At 37.7% G+C, this 20,671-nt stretch overlaps 1 protein-coding gene across 14 annotated transcripts in view; it reads right to left on the bottom strand.

Annotated features, from left to right (window-relative positions):
• Nucleotides 1-20,671, bottom strand: part of SPAG9 (sperm associated antigen 9) — a 147,291-nt gene that overhangs the window by 64,782 nt on the left and 61,838 nt on the right. For 6 of the 14 annotated variants that reach the window (XM_039476103.2, XM_074388585.1, XM_039476097.2 and 3 more), the window contains 3 exons: nucleotides 19,910-20,004; nucleotides 13,747-13,897; nucleotides 4,534-4,575 (listed from right to left, as the gene is read on the bottom strand). In XM_039476103.2, the coding sequence (XP_039332037.1) occupies nucleotides 4,534-4,575; nucleotides 13,747-13,897; nucleotides 19,910-20,004 (288 nt within the window). Of the gene's footprint in view, nucleotides 1-4,533; nucleotides 4,576-13,746; nucleotides 13,898-19,043; nucleotides 19,842-19,909; nucleotides 20,005-20,671 lie in introns of those variants that run through there. The other 8 variants (XM_039476105.2, XM_074388584.1, XM_039476104.2 and 5 more) reach the window with 5 other exon arrangements.

Here is a 20,671-nt window from a genome sequence, read left to right as displayed (position 1 = left end):
AGATCACACCACTGCACTCCAGCCTGGGCAACAGAGCGAGACCCTGTTTCAAAAAATATATATCAGCCTGTTAAAAATTAAAATATACTGCTTTTGGTCAAATGTATGCGCATAAGATAATACAATCATGTGCCACATCCGCATAATGGCATTTTGGCCAATAACAGACAGCATACAGTATACATGATGGTGATCCCCTAAGATTAAAACGGAGCTGAAAAATTCCTGTTGCCCAGTGATGCTGCAACTGTCATAATATCCTAGTGCAATGCACTAGGGTGTTAACAAAACTACTGCACTGCTGGCTGTATAAAAGTACAGTACATACAATTCTATACAGTATATAATACTTGGTAACCATAAACAACCACGTTACTGGTTTATGTATCTACTATACTTTTCACTGCCAGTGTATACGCCTCCTTCTACTTAAAAAAAAATAATAAAGTTAATTATAAAACAGCCTCAAGCAGGTCCTTCAGGAAGTACCCCAGAAGAAGACACTGTCATCATAGGAGATGACAGGTCCATGTGTGTCACTGCCCCTAAAAACTTTCCAGTGGGGCAGGTGTGGAGGTAGAAGATACTGACACTGACGAACCTGACCCTGTGTAGTCCAAGGCTATTATGTGTGTGTCTTGGTTTTTAACAAAAAAGTTTAAAAAGCAAAAATATATATACATTTTAAAAATAGACAAAAGCTTATAGAATACAGATATAAAGAAAATATTTTCATATAGCTATACAACATGTTTGTGTTTTAAGCTAACCATTATTAAAAAAGTCAAAAAGGTAAAAATGATGTTAAAGTTTATAAAGTAAAAGAGTTATAGTAAGCTAAGGCTAATTTATTATTGAAGAAAGAAAAAAATAAATAAATGCAGAGTAGTTTAAGTGGACAGCATTTTATAAAGTCTACAGCAATGTCCAGTAATGCTCTAAGGCCTTCATATTCACTCACTGCTCTCTCAGACTTACCAAGAGCAATTTGCAGTCCTGCAAGCTCCCTCCATCCATGGCAGGTGCTCTATAGAGGTAAACCATTTAAATCTTTCATACTGTATTTTTGCCATATCTTTTCTATGTACAAATACCATTGTGCTACAACTGCCTGTAATATTTGGTACATGCTGTAGAGTTTGCAGCCTAAGAGCAATAGGCCATACCATGTAGCTTGGATGTGTAGTAAGCTATGCCATCTAAGTTTATGTAAATTCACTCCGTGATATTCCTATCACAAAATCACCTACCTACGCATTTCTCAGAATGTATCTCTGTCATTAAACGACACATGACTATATACGCAACAAGGGAAAATTCTTATGAGGTCCCAATTGAAAAGCATTTATTATGAATCATTCAACACAAAGTTCCAGGGGAGTTGCATGTTGTTATTTCACATTCAATCTGTGGCTTCTTGAGACTGCAAATTCCTATTTTATATTAGGTCACGTGCCAGGTGGTGCTGTTTTGGCTAATAGTCTTGACTGCAAATGACCCCTAGCCTATCAAATCCTATTGTCTGACATCATTAAGATATGTTTTTCAATGGCGTGAATGGTGTCAAACACGGAGACTTCCACAGTTGTCAGGTCTCTCTCTAACATATTTATTTTATAGCCCCATTTTCCCCTTTAGAGCCTTTAAGGAACTGCCACATTGCAGGTGTACATGTCACTACAGAGTGTTCACATAAAGCAAGTACAAGATTTGGAACTGCGTATAAAAGAATGGTATGGGCCGGGCGCGGTGGCTCAAGCCTGTAATCCCAGCACTTTGGGAGGCCGAGGCGGGTGGATCACGAGGTCAAGAGATCGAGACCATCCTGGTCAACATGGTGAAACCCCGTCTCTACTAAAAATACAAAAAAATCAACTGGGCATGGTGGTGCGTGCCTGTAATCTCAGCTACTCAGGAGGCTGAGGCAGGAGAATTGCCTGAACCCAGGAGGCGGAGGTTGCGGTGAGCCGAGATTGCGCCATTGCACTCCAGCCTGGGTAACAAGAGCGAAACTCCATCTAAAAAAAAAAAAAAAAAAAGAATGGTATGCCTGTGCATATTTAAGTTGTGCTTTGGAAAAAAAAAGAGATGCAAGTCAAAGATAATACACAAATGGCCAAGAAGTATATAAAATGACAATCGACATCACTAATCACTGAAAAAATGCAAAGCAAAACCACAATGAGCTATCACCTGGCCCCCATTAGGATGACCACTATCAAGAAAACGAGGACGTGAATATATCGACACTTGTGCATTGCTGGTAGGATTGTAAAATGATGCAACCACTCTAGAAAACAGTATGGAACTTCCTAAAAACATTAAAAATAGAACTACAATATCATCCAACAATCTCACTTCTGGGTTATGTATTCACAAAAGCATCATTCATAACAGCCATAAGGTGAAACCAACCCAAATGTCCATCAACAAACAAAACGTGGTATATACATACAACTGAATATTACTCAGCCTTAAAAAGGAAGGGAATTCTGTCACATGCTACATGAATAAACTTTGAGACCATTATGGTAAATAAAATAAGCCAGTCTCAAAAAGACAAATACTACATGATTCTATTTATGTGAGGTATTTAATATATGATGTCAAATTCATAGAAACAGAAAGTAAAATGGTAGTTTCCAGGGGCTGGAGGAGTTGGAAAGGAAGTTATTATTTAATGAGTTAGTTTTAGATTTGCAAGATGAAAAGTTCTGGCACTCTGTTTTACAATATGAATATACATAACACTACTGAACTGTATACTTACACTATTGAACTGTATACTTAAAAACGGTTAAGACTATTTTTTTTTTCTGCCTGTGGAGATCACATCAGAGCTCATAAGATGGTAATTTTTGTGTGTTTTTACCACGCACACACAAAATAAATGTCACTACTTTTAGTTTCACTTGAGATACTGTAGTAAAAGTAGTCTGGTCTTTGAGTCATTTTCTTATGGGTTTTAAATATCATGCTAAAAGTCTATAAGCCCTTCAAAATATTTTCAGTTGTTCCATTTATCAAACGCATCATGTGCTCAGTGCTATATAGAATATATATGTCATGTATTATCTGGCATTGCAGCACAATTATTTTCTAACTCACTATAAACTATGTTTACAACTAGAGAAAATAAACTATTTCATTAATGACAACTTACAGACACTACATGCCAATGCAGTGTTTTCCTGAGTAGCCTGCCTAACTTCTGAAATAAGCTAAACAAAGGCAAGCAACTCAGATTTGAAGATTTTAAGCCAAATGAAAATAAAGACAAAATTACAAACAAGTAACTAGCCCCACATAGAATCTCTCACTATTAATACAAATCACCTTATAATTTTATACCTACATTTCTTTCTCCCCAAGTAAAAGTAAGTCTCTAAAGCACTGGTTCTTAAAACTCTTTTGATTTACAGCTATGTGGCATATGTACATGCATTCTTCTGGAGAGTTTAAAATAATTTGATTCCTAAGAGTCTGTGACCCAAAAAGAACTAAAAACCATAACTCTAGATACTCACATTTAGGTAAAACACATCTAAGTGTAAATAGAATTGTAGCTTCAAGAGAATTCAATTATTAAAGGAAAGGTATGACTATCCTAACACCGAGTACATTTTGAAGGAAGAGGATATTGTTTCACTGCTGATGCTAGAGAGCTTCCACAGACCCAGGTCAACCCCTGACCTAGCACATAGCAGAAAGTCACAGATATCTTGTTATTCTCGGTGCCCAGCATATCAAGCCTGACATGTAGCAGGCTTTTTTTTTTTTTTTTTTTTTTTGAGACAGAGTGTTGCTCTGTTGCCCAGGCTGGTAGCAGTGGTAGCATCTTGGCTAACTCCAACCTCTGCCTCCCAGATTCAAGCAATTCTCTGGCCTCAGCCTCCCAAGTAGCTGCGATTACAGGCATCTGCCACCATGCCCAGCTAATTTTTGTATTTTTATTAGAGATGAGGTTTCACCATGTTGGCCAGGCTAGTCTCAAACTCCTGACCAAGTGATCTGCCTGCCTCAGCCTCCCAAAGTGTTAGGATTTCAGGCGTGAGCCACTGCACCCAGTCTGTAGTAGGCTCTTAACAGATGTTTGTTGAATAAAGCTGAATGGTGCCCTGACTGGAGATGAAGAACTCTATTAAACTAAAGAAGCAGCCCATAGTAAAATGTCACATTAGGACACATCCAGGACACATACAAGTTACATACATTATGTCCTGAGGCAGTTATTTCTGGAAAGTATACCATTACATAGAGCTGGATAAATGGAAAGAGGCCAAATTTTACAGGATTTATTTATATTTTCTTCCCTTTATTTAAAAATGCTTATTTTGGGGAAGGAATAAATTACAGATTACAGTAAAGCCCTGACAACCACTGTAATGGAAATAATTTTCTTTATATTTCAGTGAATTACACCAATAGTCTTCAAAACTGAGAATTTAATGTCTTAAGAATAGCAGTTGAGGAAGTAATCGATAATCACTTTAGTGTATTTTTTTGCAAAATGTTAAGAAGCACCATTCTCACCTCCTGTTCTACAGCCTTCAGAGGTTCGGGACTATTGCTGACCTAGAAAAAGGGAAGATTATAAAAGAGAAAAAAATTATGTGTTTACTAGGTTTTAACATAGCTGTATCTTTGGCTTGCACTATCTCCCAGGATATAAGATTCGTCTATTATCTACCGTGTTTAAAATGAATGTTTGCAGCCTTTGTTTTGTTTTCACTTAGGCAGACCTTAAGACCCTAGTTTAAGTAAGATCATGGTTCAGAAGCCATCACTTGGGTCAGTGTCTATTATTTATCGACATGCAGCTCATTATTTAACATTTTTTTCTGCTTACATCACTTTATGAAATCTTCCTGAGATTTATTCCCATCCCTTCGACTATTTAACATACTAATATTTTAGTGCAGCATACACAGAAATGTTTATCACACCTCCTTTCTCTATCATTACTGAATCAGTTAGATAACACTAATGATCAAAGGATCACTAAAATCTAAATACCTTTTTTTTTTTTTTTTTTGAGACAGGGTCTCACTCCTATCACTCAGGCTGGAGTGCAGTGACGTAATCACGACTCATTGCAGCCTCAACTTTGCAAGGGTTGGGTGATTCTTCCACCTCAGCCTCCCAAGTAGCTAGGATTACAGGTATACCCCACCATGCCTAGATACATTTTTATGTTTTTAGTAGTGACTTGGTCTTCCCATGTTGCCCAGGCCAGTCTCAAACTCCTGGGCTCCAGCAATTCACCCTCCTTGGCCTCCCAAAGTGCTGAGATTACAGGCGTAAGCCACGTGCGCAGTCCCAAATTCTCTTTCATAAAAATCTATTTATTCATATTCTCTATTTCTATCTATACACTTTTCCTCTATGAAACAGATATGTTTCTCTTATATACCAACAGTTTTAAATATTCTTGGTCTGGAAATTCATCAACGTCTTTTTGAAAGGCTACTAGCTCTCAGTTATGCCCTTAAAAATACAAAGATTAGCAAGGCATGATTCACTTGTAGGAGTCACACTGCCTCCTCTCTTTAATAGACGTGGTTTTTTACCCTTAGCTTTATTGAGGTATAACTGACAATACATATATAGTTAAGAGGATTTTTTAATACACACTGTGAAAGAATCAGCACAGTCAAGCCAATAAACTTACCTAGTGCCTCACACTTTTTTTTGGTGGTAAAAGCACTTAATGTTTATTTACATGATATTTGATTCTGGATCATCATCATCTTTAATCATTCTCTTCAACAAAAACTCGGTAAAAACTTGGATAGCACTCTCTATATAAAAGTAGAAAGATTGCCAAGACATGTTACCAAATGAAAAAAAAAAAAAGCAAGCAGCAGGGAAATACTTATAAACCCACGTATCTTAAAAAAGCAGTATCTATGTGCACCTGTAAAGAAAAGGGCCAGCCGGGCACGGTGGCTCAAGCCTGTAATCCCAGCACTTTGGGAGGCCAAGGCGGGTGGATCATGAGGTCAAGAGATCGAGACCATCCTGGTCAACATGGTGAAACCCTGTCTCTACTAAAAACACAAAAAATTAGCTGGGCATGGTGGCACGTGCCTGTAATCCCAGATACTCAGGAGGCTGAGGCAGGAGAACTGCTTGAACCCAGGAGGTAGAGGTTGTGGTGAGCCGAGATCGCGCCATTGCACTCCAGCCTGGGTAACAAGAGCAAAACTCTGTCTCAAAAAAAAAAAAAAAAAAAAAAGAAAAAGAAAAAAGAAAAGAAAAGGGCCAGGGATACATCAACTATTTACAAAGACTGGGAGGTGGGGAGGGGAGAATGAAATTTAGGGTTGAAGAAACTTCCCATATCTACTCTATATTCTTCAGTATTACTAAAAATTGTGAAACTGGAGTAATATAATTTTTTTAGACACAGGATCTTGCTGTATTCCCCAGGCTGGTGTGTCATGCTATTCACAGGCACCATTATAGTGTACTGCAACCTGGAACTCCCGGCTTCAATCAATCTTCTCACCTCAGCCTCCCGAGTAGTTAAATAACTTTTTAAAAGATATAATAGGCCCGGTGCAATGGCTCACACCTATAATCCCAGCACTTTGGGAGGCCCAGGCAGGCGGATCACCTGAGGTTGGGAGTTCAAGACCAGCCTGACCAACATGGAGAAACCCCGTCTCTACTAAAAATACTGAATTAGTTGGGCGTGGTGGAGGGTACCTGTAATCCCAGCTACTCAGGAGGCTGAGGCAGGAGAATTACTTGAACCTGTAAGGCAGAGGTTGCAGTGAGCCGAGACTGCACCATTGCACTCCAGCCTGAGCAACAAGAGTGAAACTCCATTTCCAAAAAAAAAAAGAGAAAGAAATTATAGCCTGGGTGCGGTGGCTCACACCTGTAATCCCAGCACTTTGGGGAGGCCAAGGCAGGCTGATCACGAGGTCAAGAGATCAAGACAATCCTGGCTAACATGGTGAAACCCCGTTTCAACTAAAAAATACGAAAAGTAGCTGGGCGTGGTGGTGCATGTCTGTAATCCCAGCTACTCGGGAGGCTGAGGCAGGAGAATCGCCTGAACCCGGGAGGCAGAGGTTGCAGTGAGCTGAGATTGCACCACTGTACTCCAGCCTGGTGACAGAGTGAGACTCCCTCTCAACCAAAAAAATAAAAATAAAAGATGAAAAGAAAAAGGTAATTTTTCAGTAGAAAATATTTTAAACAACTTCTTATATTCTAAAAGTTTGTTTAAACAGTAAACATAGGTATTAAAAAATACCTATGTACCAAGTACCTCAAATGAAGTCACATTTAAACTACAAGCTTTAAACACCATCACTTATTTTGAAAGTGCTGCTTATTTACATTTTTACCGGTTTCTATTCTCAACATACATATGCATCTTGGTCAACTTACAACACAATAAAATCTTTACCCTTTATTCCTTCCAAACCTTAACAGTCATCTATGGGTGGTTCCTAAAGTTACCAAATAAAGATCTATGTGAGGGAAAAAGCTTATAAGCAAAAACTGAGCTTACAGAACAAATTTCTTATCCACTGTCATAAATGAAAGCAAAAACAATGAAATGTAACAATGATGTTTAAAAAAAAAAAACTCTTATTTTACCCTAGTACATATACAAAATTCCAAAAAGGAGGTATAAACTAATGGAAAAACCCAAACCAGAAATAAACAAACAAACAAACAGTGTCTAGATCACAGTTCCTAAATACCCTTCTCCCAAAAAATGTGCCAGAGCTCCTTTGAAAAGTAGTCAAATTTTTAAGAGTAGGGCGGTGAAATACAACAGCTTGGAGCATTTTACAGTCAATAAGGAAGAAAGCATTCAAAAAAAGATGGGATAAGTCAAAAGAACACAGGAGCCAATCTAAAAGAGCTTTCAATGTCCAAAACTAGAACAATTTGAGAAACAAAACAAGTGATAGGTTTGTATAGGCCACAGAATAAAATATATATCCCTTGAATTCAAACTGGAATGGTGGAAAGGAGAGGAGAGACAACTCTCCCTGACAGAAGAATTCCAATTAATAAATTTAGAATGAAGAAAACAGAAAATAACCATTAGCAATATTTTACTAATAATTGTTGTAGGAAAAATTCACTGATGAATGCTAAAATCAGTGAATGAAAGTTTGAGGAGAAACAGGGTATCTCCATAGTCTCAAAGTACATCCACACCAAGATATTAGATTCTGTTGTATTCTTGCTGAAAATACATAACCTCAATCTAATAATGAGAAATCAGAGAAGCCCAAACAGAGAGGCATTCTACAAAATAACCAGTACTCTTCAAAAATCTTAAGGTCAGGAAAGACAAGACAAGACTGAGGAATTGTCACACACTGGGAAGTGTGAAGCAATGTTAAAGCCAGATGTGGTGGCTCATGCCTATAATCCCTGCACTTTGACAGGCGGAGACAGGAGATCACTTGAGGCCAGGAGTTTGAGAACAACCTGGGCAACACAGTGAGATCCTGTCTGCAATAACTTTTTTTTTTTTTGTGACAGAGTTTTGCTCTTGTTACCCAGACTGGAGTACAATGGTGCAAACTCAGCTCACCACAACCTCTGCCTCCCAGGTTCAAGCAATTCTCCCACCTCAGCTTGCTGAGTAGCTGGGATTACAGGCACCCACCACCATGCCCAGCTAATTTTTGTATTTTTAGTACAGACACGGTTTCGCCATGTTGGCCAGACTGGTCTCGAACTCCTGACCTCATGATCAACCCATCATGGCTTCCCAAAGTGCTGGGATTACAGGTGTGAGCCTGTAATAAAATTTTATTGGCCACGTCTGGCCAATAAAATTTTAGGAAAAAAAAAAAAAAAAAAAAGCAATGTGGGATCCTGGGCTGGATTCTGGAAGGGAAAAAGGATATTTGTGGAAAAACTGGTAAAACTCAAATACAGATTTACCTAACAGTATTGTACCAATGTTAATTTCATAGCTTTGATGACTGTTATGGTTAGTTAACATCAGGGGATGCTGGATGAAGGGTATATGGAACTCTGTACTAGTTTTGCAACTTTTCTGTAAGTCTAAGATTACTTCAAAAAAGTTTTTTAAAACGGAACTAACTTTTTAAATTACACATATATTTTATAATAGAAATTTTAAATAACAATAGATACAATTCAACTACTATAAAGATTAAAGCTTGTGGAAACTAAAGAAATAGGAACAATTTCAGAACTTAACCACAAATGGAGGAGGATGGAAAATTCTCTCAACAAAAATGCTGGCTCTGTTTAGACGTTTCCTGTTCTGCATGCTAAGCACATCCCCTGAAGAATGCAGCACACATCGACTGGCTTTACATACCAAACTCTGCTAACAAGAGCTTCTCACAGCAGTTTAAAGTATCGCAAGTCATGTGACTTTACGAGAACTCTAAAATTTTCACAAGTAGGTGTCTATCCAATTGGTTTCATTAAAATTGCTTTTGTCATATCTAAATGTCACATTCTACTAATAATCAACAACCGCAGGGCACGGCGGCTCAAGCCTGTAATCCCAGCACTTTGGGAGGTCGAGGCGGGTGGATCACAAGGTCAAGAGATCGAGACCATCCTGGTCAACACAGTGAAACCTCATCTCTACTAAAAATACAAAAAATTAGCTGGGCATGGTGGCGCGTGTCTGTAATCCCAGCTACTCGGGAGGCTGAGGCAGGAGAATTGCCTGAACCCAGGAGGTGGAGGTTGCGGTGAGCCAAGATGGCACCATTGCACTCCAGCCTGGGTAACAAGAGCAAAACTCCGTCTCAAAAAAATAATAATAATAATAAACAACCAAGGATGCTCTTCAAAGAAAAATATATACTTGCTGCTAAAAGGTAAGATGAGGATTGAGAATTTTCCATTAGATTTGGAAAGATGGATTATTTCAGCACCCTTGACAGAAGGCATGTTGGTGCAGTAGGTAGGACTGAAAGTCTGAGTGGAATGAAGAGAAAATTGCCATTTAAACATGCTGAAGTGTTTCCCCATGTCAGGGCCTTAGCATTTGCCATCTCATCTTCAACATGTACTCCTCCAGACCTTTCCATGCACCTGCATGTCCCCATGTCAGGATGCAAGCCATCTTCCAGAGGCTTTCTCTCACACCCTAAAATAAGTACCCCTTCCTTGTAATTATTCTTTAGCTTACCTTGCTTTAACAATACTTGAAGTTCTATTATTTCATGTATTTGTTTACATACTTGTCGATCTCTATAAGATTGTGATAAATCAAGAATATGTACAAACATTTCTTTTTAAGATCTTGTACATTTTTCTAGGTGCCTCATTCCTAGAAAATCCATTGGATTATTTACAACCTCACTCACCACAGGTCTCCCACAATGAGAAACTGGTAATATACCAACAAAGAAGAGCTATAACTTCACCATCACTGGCAAATCCCCTTATCTGCTGTTCTTCTGCCACAAAATTTTCTGTCATTCTCTGTCCTGTGGTTTTCTCCCAGGATATTTTCACCTTAACCTTACTTCACAGAAAAATTGTGGTACTAAAACTAATGTTAATTATAATTTACACCTCCATTTTTTCATAATGAAATCAAAGCATGCCCTAAAAGATGGCTAGGTCGGCTGGGCTCGGTGGCTCACGCCTCTAATCCAAGCACTTTGGGAGGCCTAGGTGGGCAGATAACGAGGTCAGGAGTTCAAGACCAACCTGACCAATATGGTAAAACCCTCTCTCTACTAAAAATACAAAAATTAGCTGGGCATGGTGGTGGGCACCTATAATCCCAGCTACTATGGAGGCTGAGACAGGAGAATCGCTTGAACCCAGGAGACGGAGGTTGCAGTGAGCCGAGATCGCACCATTGCACTCCAGCCTTGGCGACAGAGCGAGACTCCATCTCAAAAAAAATAAGATGGCTAGGTCATCCCCAATCTCAGAGGAAATGATATTTTAAATTAGAATATAGTCCAATTCCCATAATACATGGAAATCAAGATGATAGGGCATGTGACATGCCTATGGCATAGCCCACAAGTGAATCCTAAATCCCTGACTTCCAGCCCTGGTAAAGTAGAAAGTTATCTAGTGAATGACAAGGGTTTAGGTGAGTAATAAAATACTGTACATCATAACTAGTAACATACTTTACAAACTAGACTTTTGTCATTTTGTAAGCACTACCCCATTCCTGGAAATCCTTATCCATTGAGTCTTTATCTCATTTAGTGGCTACAGATACAAACCAAGTAGAGAGAGACAGGGTTTTAGTTCTAAAAACTCTCTGGAGTACTTCCCTTAGTATTTCTAGGGAGGACACAAGAAACTACTTAAGTCTATAGAAATAATTTGTTAATTGATTTATAACTTGTCAATAAAGTTATGGCACAGCATATCAGTGCATTAAAAAATGAAGAGAATTGGGCCAGGCGCGGTGGCTCAAGCCTGTAATCCCAGCACTTTGGAGGCCGAGGTGGGTGGATCACAAGGTCAAAAGATCGAGACCATCCTGGTCAACATGGTGAAACCCCGTCTCTACTAAACAAAATACAAAAAATTATCTGGGCATAGTGGCGGGTGCCTGTAATCCCAGCTACTCAGGAGGCTGAGTCAGGAGAATTGTCTGAACTCAGGAGGCTGAGGTTGTGGTGAGCCGAGATCACGCCATTGCATTCCAGCCTGGGTAACAAGAGCGAAACTCCATCTCAGAAAAAAAAAAAGAGAATTGTAATAATCTCTTAAGGTGCACTTTTGAGTAGTAATTAAAATACAGTTGCCATGGTACTAAAAGTATCCCTCCTACTTAATTTTGTTTTGGGAAAGCAGACATGGCAAGTAGGCGACTGAGACATGAGTGTTTTCGAAAATCTATTAAACCTACCAGCAGGCTAAAGGAGCCACTGTGGTATAGGAGTAAAAGAAAGAGAGAATTACAGCTGGGCATGATGGCTCACACCTGTAATCCCAGCACTTTGGGAGGCCGAGGCGAGTGGATCACCTTAGGTCAGGCTTTCAAGACCAGCCTGGCCAACATGGTGAAACCTCATCTCTATTAAAAATACAAAAATTAGCCAGGCATGGTGGTGGCGCCTGTAATCCCAGGTACTCAGGAGGCTGAGGCAGGAGAATTGTTTGAACCGGAAGTTGCAGTAAGCCAAGATCATGCTGTGCACTCCAGCCTGAGTGACGGAGCAAGACTCCACTGAGAGAGAGAGAGAGAGAGAGAGAGAGAGAGAGAGAGAGAGAGAGAGAGAGAGAGACACTGACCCAGTAACATCACCGTGGGATAATACTAAGCAGTATTAGCTTCTAACAAATTGATCAAGAAGGGGAAAATGTAAGGTAACTCTTACTGTTAAAAATACTTTTCAGTGGGAGAAAAGCTATCAAGTATTTATCAACTGCTTACTGTTTTGAGCACATTTCAAAAGTCAATAGAATAATTCTAAATGCCTCTACCACTTATATTGTCCCCAAAGATTCTAACATCTAAAACAAATCATTCATTCAACAAACATGTTCTGAGTACCTACAATGTGCTACACACTTTCCTAGTGCTGGGGATATAGCAGCAAATAAATCTCATGAAATTTATGTTCTTAGTGAAGAGTCTAGACTCTAGAGGCAAATAAATACAGCAAATGACAGTATTTTAGAAGCATTGTTAAGAGCTATCTTTACGTACTTAGACCATGATAAGCATTATGAGGAAAAATAAAGCACGAAAAGGAAATAAGATACATGTAATTCATTTCTATTTATTGTAGGTGGTGTCTCATGATAAGAGTAGATATACCATAGTAGATAAGGTAACAAAGGATCTTTTATAATCAATATCTTTATATTTCATTTTAAAAGCTCCAGAATATAACTTCAAATATTCTTAAAAGTTAGCCATTAGTTCATATCCACTCAGTGTACATTATTGTTTATATTTATCACATATTTGATGGAAGTTCTCGGTCAAGAACATAATCTATAATTAATTTATACCAGGCCTTTTTAGCTAAACATAATTCATTTTTGTAGATTGCTTTATGATGTGGTTTTAAGGAAGGAACAGTGTATTTGTTTCATTTTTCTGTAAGTGAAACCCTGCTGTACTGGAAAGCCTCCAACAGTGAACCAACGCTTTCTGGTAATAGTGATTTTCAATTCTAATATAATTAGGTTCACTAGTCACCCTAGCCTAAACCAAATAGAAATTAATTTGTCATTAGTATGCTAATCAAGATGATATAATGCTTCACTTGTTTTCCTACATAATTTGAAATAAAATAGTAAAAATCACACTCTTTGGGAAGAGCTCATTTCCAATTAAAAAAATAAATTTAAAAAACTAAATGTATACGGCCAGGCGCGGTGGCTCAAGCCTGTAATCCCAGCATTTTGGGAGGCCGAGGCAGGTGGATCACGAGGTCAAGAGATCGAGACCATCCTGGTCAACATGGTAAAACCCCGTCTCTACTATAAATGCTAAAAATTAGCTGGGCATGGTGGCGTGTGCCTGTAATCCCAGCTACTCAGGAGGCTGAGGCAGGAGAATTGCCTGAACCCAGGAGGTAGAGGTTGCAGTGAGCCGAGATCGCGCCATTGCACTCCAGCCTGGGCAACAAGAGCGAAACTCCGTCTCAAAAATAAAATAAAATAAAAAACTAAATGTATACAAACGATTATATTTTACTATACTGTAGTCATCTAGCACTTCAATTAGGATAAGAAAGTTGATGAAATGTAAACTAACGATTTCAATAGCATAAAGCTTACCTTCAGGCTGGTATGAGAACGTGGTTGACTTAATTCCTGAAATTTCCATTGCTCAGATCCAGGGGTCTCTCCTCCTTTCTGAGTGTCAGGTGTAAGCAATCCATCTCCAGCAGGTAATGGGAAAATTCCTAATGATATAGGACGTTCTTTTCTATTTGAAGAGGGGAGAAAAAAAATTAGGTCTTCATTTACTTTCACTTTTTAATTTGCCATGACTATAAGTAATAAGCCTGGACTGTCACTGTTTTAAAACCATCACTCAAAAATAACGCTGTCTGCCCATCTGAATAAAACAGACTTACCAAAGAGAAAGGACAGTCTCAGTTTAGTTAGCCTCAAGAATCAACTAAGAAAAGTGGTAAGAAGGGTTAAGGAAATCTTTTAAGTTAATGATGAGTTCCTTGCCTAAGAAGCAGTCAGTGGTCTAGTCTGGTCTGGAAAAGAGCTGCTGCTGAGTTTTTTATATGTAGCTTAGCCCTAGGGGAACCTGCAACCTCCTTCTTTGGAAGTGAGTGCAACTCATTTCTAGACTTCCCAAATCCTCTCGCTAATCCCTGGATGTTTACTGAAGCCTCTTCAGGGTATGCCTTTCCTGCCTAGAGGAAAATCAACATATTATCTAAATAAGGGCTACCTTAATGATGAAAAGAACTCAGAAATATCTTTCTTCCCCACCCCACTCCAGTAGGAAAGCTCTATTTTTCTACAGAACCACTATATGAGTTCCTTTCAAGCATGGTACGTATGAAAAAACCATTGTTTTTTCAAATAAGAAGGCCAAATAATTCTACAAAAGATTACTGAATTTCTACTGCTTTGTGGGAAGTTTCAATGAACAAGAGTTACAATTTTAATAATAATAGAATTTCAATAAGAAACACATCCTTTGTTGATACACAGAAGATTCCAAATGAAGGCACTTTTAGAGGGTAGAAACAAGCCCACTAGCCAGTCATCCTGGGTCATTAACTCAAGAGTGCAGAAACTGGAAAGAAATCAGACACTAAAGGTTTGGTGCCTCCTGGAATTCAAACCTCTACTGGTAATAATGTAAGTTAGAATAGAAACAATGAGGTTATTAATAAAAGTGGGAAAATTTCAGTTTTGCTAAGTCTTTTATTCTGTGGTTCATTTTTATACCAAGAAACTTGAGCCGCTTTTGAAATGGGCCTTCACTTAATACAAAAGGTGTGTTCTTCCATTCCTAACAATCTAAAAGGACTGATAAAACTGCCCCATGCCTTTTTAAAAATGAGGTGAAGCAAAGGGGTTGACAGATTACATTTAATTAAATTTGCATGCACAAGGAAATAAAATTTAAAAACAGAACTTTTATTTAGGGGGAAAATTCAAAAGCAGGAAGGCAGTGTAATAAGAAGGTAGCTTTTTTTGGTTTGGTTTTTTTTTTTGAGACAGAGTCTTGCTGTGTCGCCCAGACTGGAATGCAGTGAAACAATCTCAGCTCACTGCAACCTCTGCCTCCCAGGTTCAAGTAATTCTGCCTCAGCCTCCCAAGTAGTGGGATTACAAGTATGTACCACCACACCCAGCTAATTTTTGTATTTTTAATAGAAACAAGGTTTCACCATGTTGGCCAGGCTGGTCTTGAACTCCTGACCTCATGTGATCTGCCTGCTTCGGCCTTCTGGGATTACAGGCATTAGCCACTGCACCTGGCCAAAAGGGTAAATTTTAATACCAAATCTAAGTTTCTGACTATCGGCTGCCAGGACGATCAAATGACAAAAATTAAAGTGACTAGTCAGTTATTATGTTTATACCAGTTATTCCCAAATGCTGTTCAGCAACAAGGTTTTCATAAGTCCATGAAAAAAAGAGGCATTATTTATTATTTCCTTAGTGCATAGATAATATACTACATATTTTATCACATATATATTCCCATATACTATAGAACCCTATTCTTTCTTGAAAATGACCCTGGCCATTTCAAGGCACAGTAGCTCACACCTGTAATCCCAGCACTTTGGGAGGCCAAGGCGGGCAGATCAAGAGGTCAGAAGATCAAGACCATCCTGGCCAACATGGTGAAACCCTGTCTCTACTAAAAAAATATAAAAATCAGCCAGGCACAGTGGTGCAAGCCCGTAGTCGCAGGTACTGGGGAGGCTGAGGCTGAAGAATTGTTTGCACCTGGGAGGCAGAGGTTGCAGTGAGTCGAGATTGCATCACTGCACTCCAGCCTGGGTGACAGAGCGAGACTCCAGCTCAAAAAAAGAAAAAGAAAATGACTGACCCTTATTTTAAATTACATCTTTTCTTCTTCTCTAATTTTAAAATGCCCTTTCATTAAATGATAGTGACAGTGATTAGTAGATAGATTTCCTTTTCATATCCATTCTGGACAAAGTAAGTTGTCAACCTAGTGTTTTCCCCCCATATTTTGTGAACGAAAAATCCAAGAGGTCTAAGAGCTTCTAGCTGACTTTTATTTATTTTCTGACACACCTTAATGACTTAAGCAAAAGGTGACTGGGAATTTAATGACCGGATATAATGAAAAGTTCTCTAACCCAAAATGCAAAGACAACCAGGAAGATGATATATAGACTTCATAAGACTCCCTCATACTAACAGAAATCAAAATATAAGCCAGTCATTAGAATTATTATCCTATATGAATAACACCACATTCATTCTCACACATATCAAATACTAAAAAAGTTTAAAACTACTGGGGGAAGGAGTCTTCTATGAATCCAAGTTTTACTTTCCTAAAATTAAACAAAATCAGTCAACAAAATCTATAATCAACAGTCAACAAAATCTACAACCCAAATTTCAAGTAGAATTCCCACCTTTTTAATTTGCTCGTGTCTATCATTCAGAAACTACTCTACAGGGAGGGGACATCTCTTCAGAGACTGACAGCTATCTGTCTAGTGGGACACAATGTTCCAACTCTGAAAAAATAATCACTACGTACTCCTCCCCTTATTTTACTTATAAATTACATATAGTTGGCATAATTAGGCAAGTTTGTGAGAATCCTACTTTTGAAAAGAAACCCAGAAAGGTTAACATTAGTCCAGTACTATGTTGGTATGTATTAAATGCTTCAGTTAAAGTCACAGAAGGGGGGGAAAAAAGAGAAACACGTGGAAAACTATCAAGTGGCAGATTTACACCTGCAGACTGAAACATCTGTTACTACTTGTCTAGAAAACAAAGCTGTCACCAACTATCAGAAATCTTGTTTTATTTTCTTAATTGCCCTACTTCTATATATCCATTTTTGAGTTGGTTATTAAATGTTAGCTTATGTGTGTAAATAATTTTACACCTACATTTTTGAAACAGCCTTTTGGCTATATTCACATTTAATACAACTAATTTGTAAAATCTATAAAGGGAGATAAAAGAGTACATTTGTTGAACACTCACCACATGATGGGTACTGAGCTACATGATTTATTTACATTATCTCATCTAATCCTTATTGAGAAACAGGGATTATTTTTCCAACTTTCAGAGTAGAAAAAGTGATGCTTAGAGACTTTAGGCACTAGTAATTGGCTGAGTTTGGATTCAAGCCAGTCCTGTTCAACTTCAGGCCCTTTGCTTCCCTTGGAAACTCCTACTTGGAACTACCAACTTTTTGGCAATTTAACATTAATATCTAAGACTTTGACATCTTTAATCAGATCAGTAGCAATTTTTGTGGTAAAGAACTTTAAAAATTTAATTACAAGGTATTTTATCAATAAAAGCTGTAGCTAAAACAATTTCTGCTAAACTTAGGCACATATAAGTAACTATGAAAATTATTTACCGGATTAATTTACCATATATCTTACACCTATAATTAAACACAAAATAATAAAATCACTTATTTTTAAAACAACCCAATAGGGTTAAGTCCCATCAGGAGAGAAAACTCAGGCAGAGAGAGATTAAGCAACTTGCCAAAGGTCCTACAGCCACATGCAATAGAGCATTTGCACCCAGGCAGTTCAACTCTAAAGCCTTGTTGTACCCACTTGCAGGCACCGCACAGCAGCTCATGGCACTGCCCTCTCAAATGAAACCTAAACCCAAGACAGCCCCTTAACATTAGTCTTTTAAATATTCTACATATTCTTAAGTTCAGCTGCTTTTAATTTCTTCAAACCCTAAATATACAGATACATGTATACAAATCTTGTATGTACTAACATACGTACAAGTAGTAAGATTGTTCCCAATTTTTAGAAATCAAGAAAGAAAATGAAAGATCAAGTATCTAGTTTTAACTCACAGATGAAATTTAATTGCTGGGGTTTCAACTAATATTGAACTTGAACTGACTTATGAATAAAAAGAAACACACTGAGGAAATTTACTACTTTAATTCTTCTTAATTTATCTAAATCCACAATTAGGGTTTAAATATTTTATGAACATTTAAATAATAGATAAAAACTATATACTATGAACTTTCATTTAAAATCATGCAAAAAGCAGAAATCTAAACAAAACAGAGAATGTTAGTCTGATGGTTTAGAAAACAAAAGAAACCACAACCTTAAGCCTCTAAAACATAGAAGATGGCTCTTACAGGGTATAAGTAGAGTCAGCAACAGTAAAGCTACAGAGATTAATGACTACCCCCACAAGCAGGCATGGATATTTGTCACCCAAGACTACAAAGAAAAGAAAGGGCAACATCTGACAAAACAATAGTGAATAGACTTTGTAAAGCTTTCACAACTTTGATGTGTAAATAATGGGGAAAAATGCATTCCTTAACCTAAAAGTCTTAAATTTTTTCACTTTAAAACATTTTGTCTTAGGAGGAAAATATTTAAATTGTCATTTCCCATGAGCTATTATCAAAAATTACAAAAATGATAGCTGAACCTCTATCAGTCAAAGGATAATTAAAACAAAATAAACTTATGGCCTGTGTCTAATTGACTATAAGTACAAGCATAAAAGATATTTGCCCCTAAATGCTCAGAAGCTAAATGCAGAGGTTGTATAAACTTGGACCCGGCACTCTACTCTTGCTCTCTCCTTTTACTTTGAAGATTCTGCTTAAAACAAGACCACATTGACCTTGTACTTGTGTGTAACTACGATACGAAAATCCTTTTCTTTAGTCAGTGATTTCTAAACACAAAGCTATAATCCTAACTGATGGTCTATAAATTACTATAAATAAGAATCAAAATCCTAGCTTCAGGCCATTTTCCATTGTTTCAATCTTCAACAGAAATGGTTACAAAGCAGACCCGTGGAACTAAAAATTAAAGAAAAACCAGCTAAGCAGGGGCTTCTAAGAGAGATGGGAGTACCTGAGTATCCTTGGTAGGTTCTGCGTCAGAGCTGGCACACCGGTAGAAATAGAAAAGTGCACAAGCAGCAAAACAGAGAGAGATACTAAGATAGCAGAATTAATGACCACCGCCCCGCCAACAAAGCCAAACACAAACAGCAGCATGCATCCAGGACTCATGGCGCTGTGCTGGCATGGTGAAACGCCCGAACCAGGAGGCCTACACGGGGGCCAAAGGGGTATCTTTGTAGTGAGGATCTGTCATTCAGCTTGCTGCCACAAAAACAATGCCATCAGCAGCAGCTTTCCACTCCATCCTGCAGCAGCTCCCAAGCGATGACGTCATTCCGCTCTCCCCACCTCATAACCATAGAGCTGCTGCTCCTAGCATTTATGCAGCAACCCCGAGCGACAGCCAGCCTATTAACTATTTTCCCCTCCACTAAGAGTCCTGGCTTAGCTCATTGGCTACAATGCCTGAAGATCTACATAATTTATTCACACTCCTACATCAAACAGATGGCTAGCTAACCCTTTCAAATATGCCTCTCTGTAACAAAAAGGACTTCGAACCAATTACACAGGAGAAATAAAAAATTTCAGCATTCCCACAAATTAGAAAATTTAAAACCTAGTATAATCTACATCAAGTATCAGAAAACAACCTAAATGCTCAATGTGCTGCTTATATGGATGGCTTATAATTTAATGGTAAAAACAGTTTCTATTTTTCTGTGCTATTCTCTCCTGTAGCATTCCAGCCACAATGGAGAGCTTTTTGAATAAGCCTCACTATTGTTCCAGGATTAAAGTACAGAAAAAAACAGAAACAAACATATTATTTATTTTACTTTTTCTCAAGGCAAAATACATAACAAAGCTTACCTAATTCTACTATGAGCTGTGGATTCTAGTTGATCACTCCCTGAGAGCTGATGAAGTTTTGTTCTTTCTAAGTGTTCCATATAATTATGGATCATCTATTTTCAAGACAGAAAAAAATACACAACATTTAAGGCTAATATCTGGAATAAAATCATAGTGTTATAACAAGGAAAACATTTTTGTATAATTTTCTTATTTATCAGACTACTCAATTCCATGTAAGAGAATATTAAGGAATGAAAAAAATTTTAATGGAAAGTAATAGACAAGTGCTTCCATTTAAGGATACTGGTGTCCACAAAAGTAGCTAATATCTTGGTTAGCATAACAATAACAAAAACAAACAAAAGCATTTTTTTTTACAATATGTGACGCTATTAAATAAAATAATATTGACGTAAAGAACACAAATTAGTAAACAGACACTGGAAAAGAAGTGATAAAAACATCAGTTAAAAATAATAGATGGCATTTGAGAAACCCATTCACTAAAATGAGACACAACAAAGAAATTAATGTGAGACTTCTAAAGAAACCATATCCTTATGTGCTGATCTTCTCCATTTGAAAAGGAACTAACAGAATAAATATAACTTTCAATGTAATTAATTTAATACCAAGAAAAGTTTCCTCTTTCTGTAAATTTGGTTGAAAGAATGATAAAATACTTTCTCCTTTGACTATTACTGGTATCATTACTTAGCATAATCATCTATAATAACAGCAGCAAATTAACACAAATGAAAAAAATTAGAACACTTT

Source organism: Saimiri boliviensis, chromosome 17 (assembly GCF_048565385.1).
Source record: "Saimiri boliviensis isolate mSaiBol1 chromosome 17, mSaiBol1.pri, whole genome shotgun sequence".
NCBI lineage: Eukaryota > Metazoa > Chordata > Mammalia > Primates > Cebidae > Saimiri > Saimiri boliviensis.
This window is presented reverse-complemented; position numbering and strand designations above follow the sequence as displayed.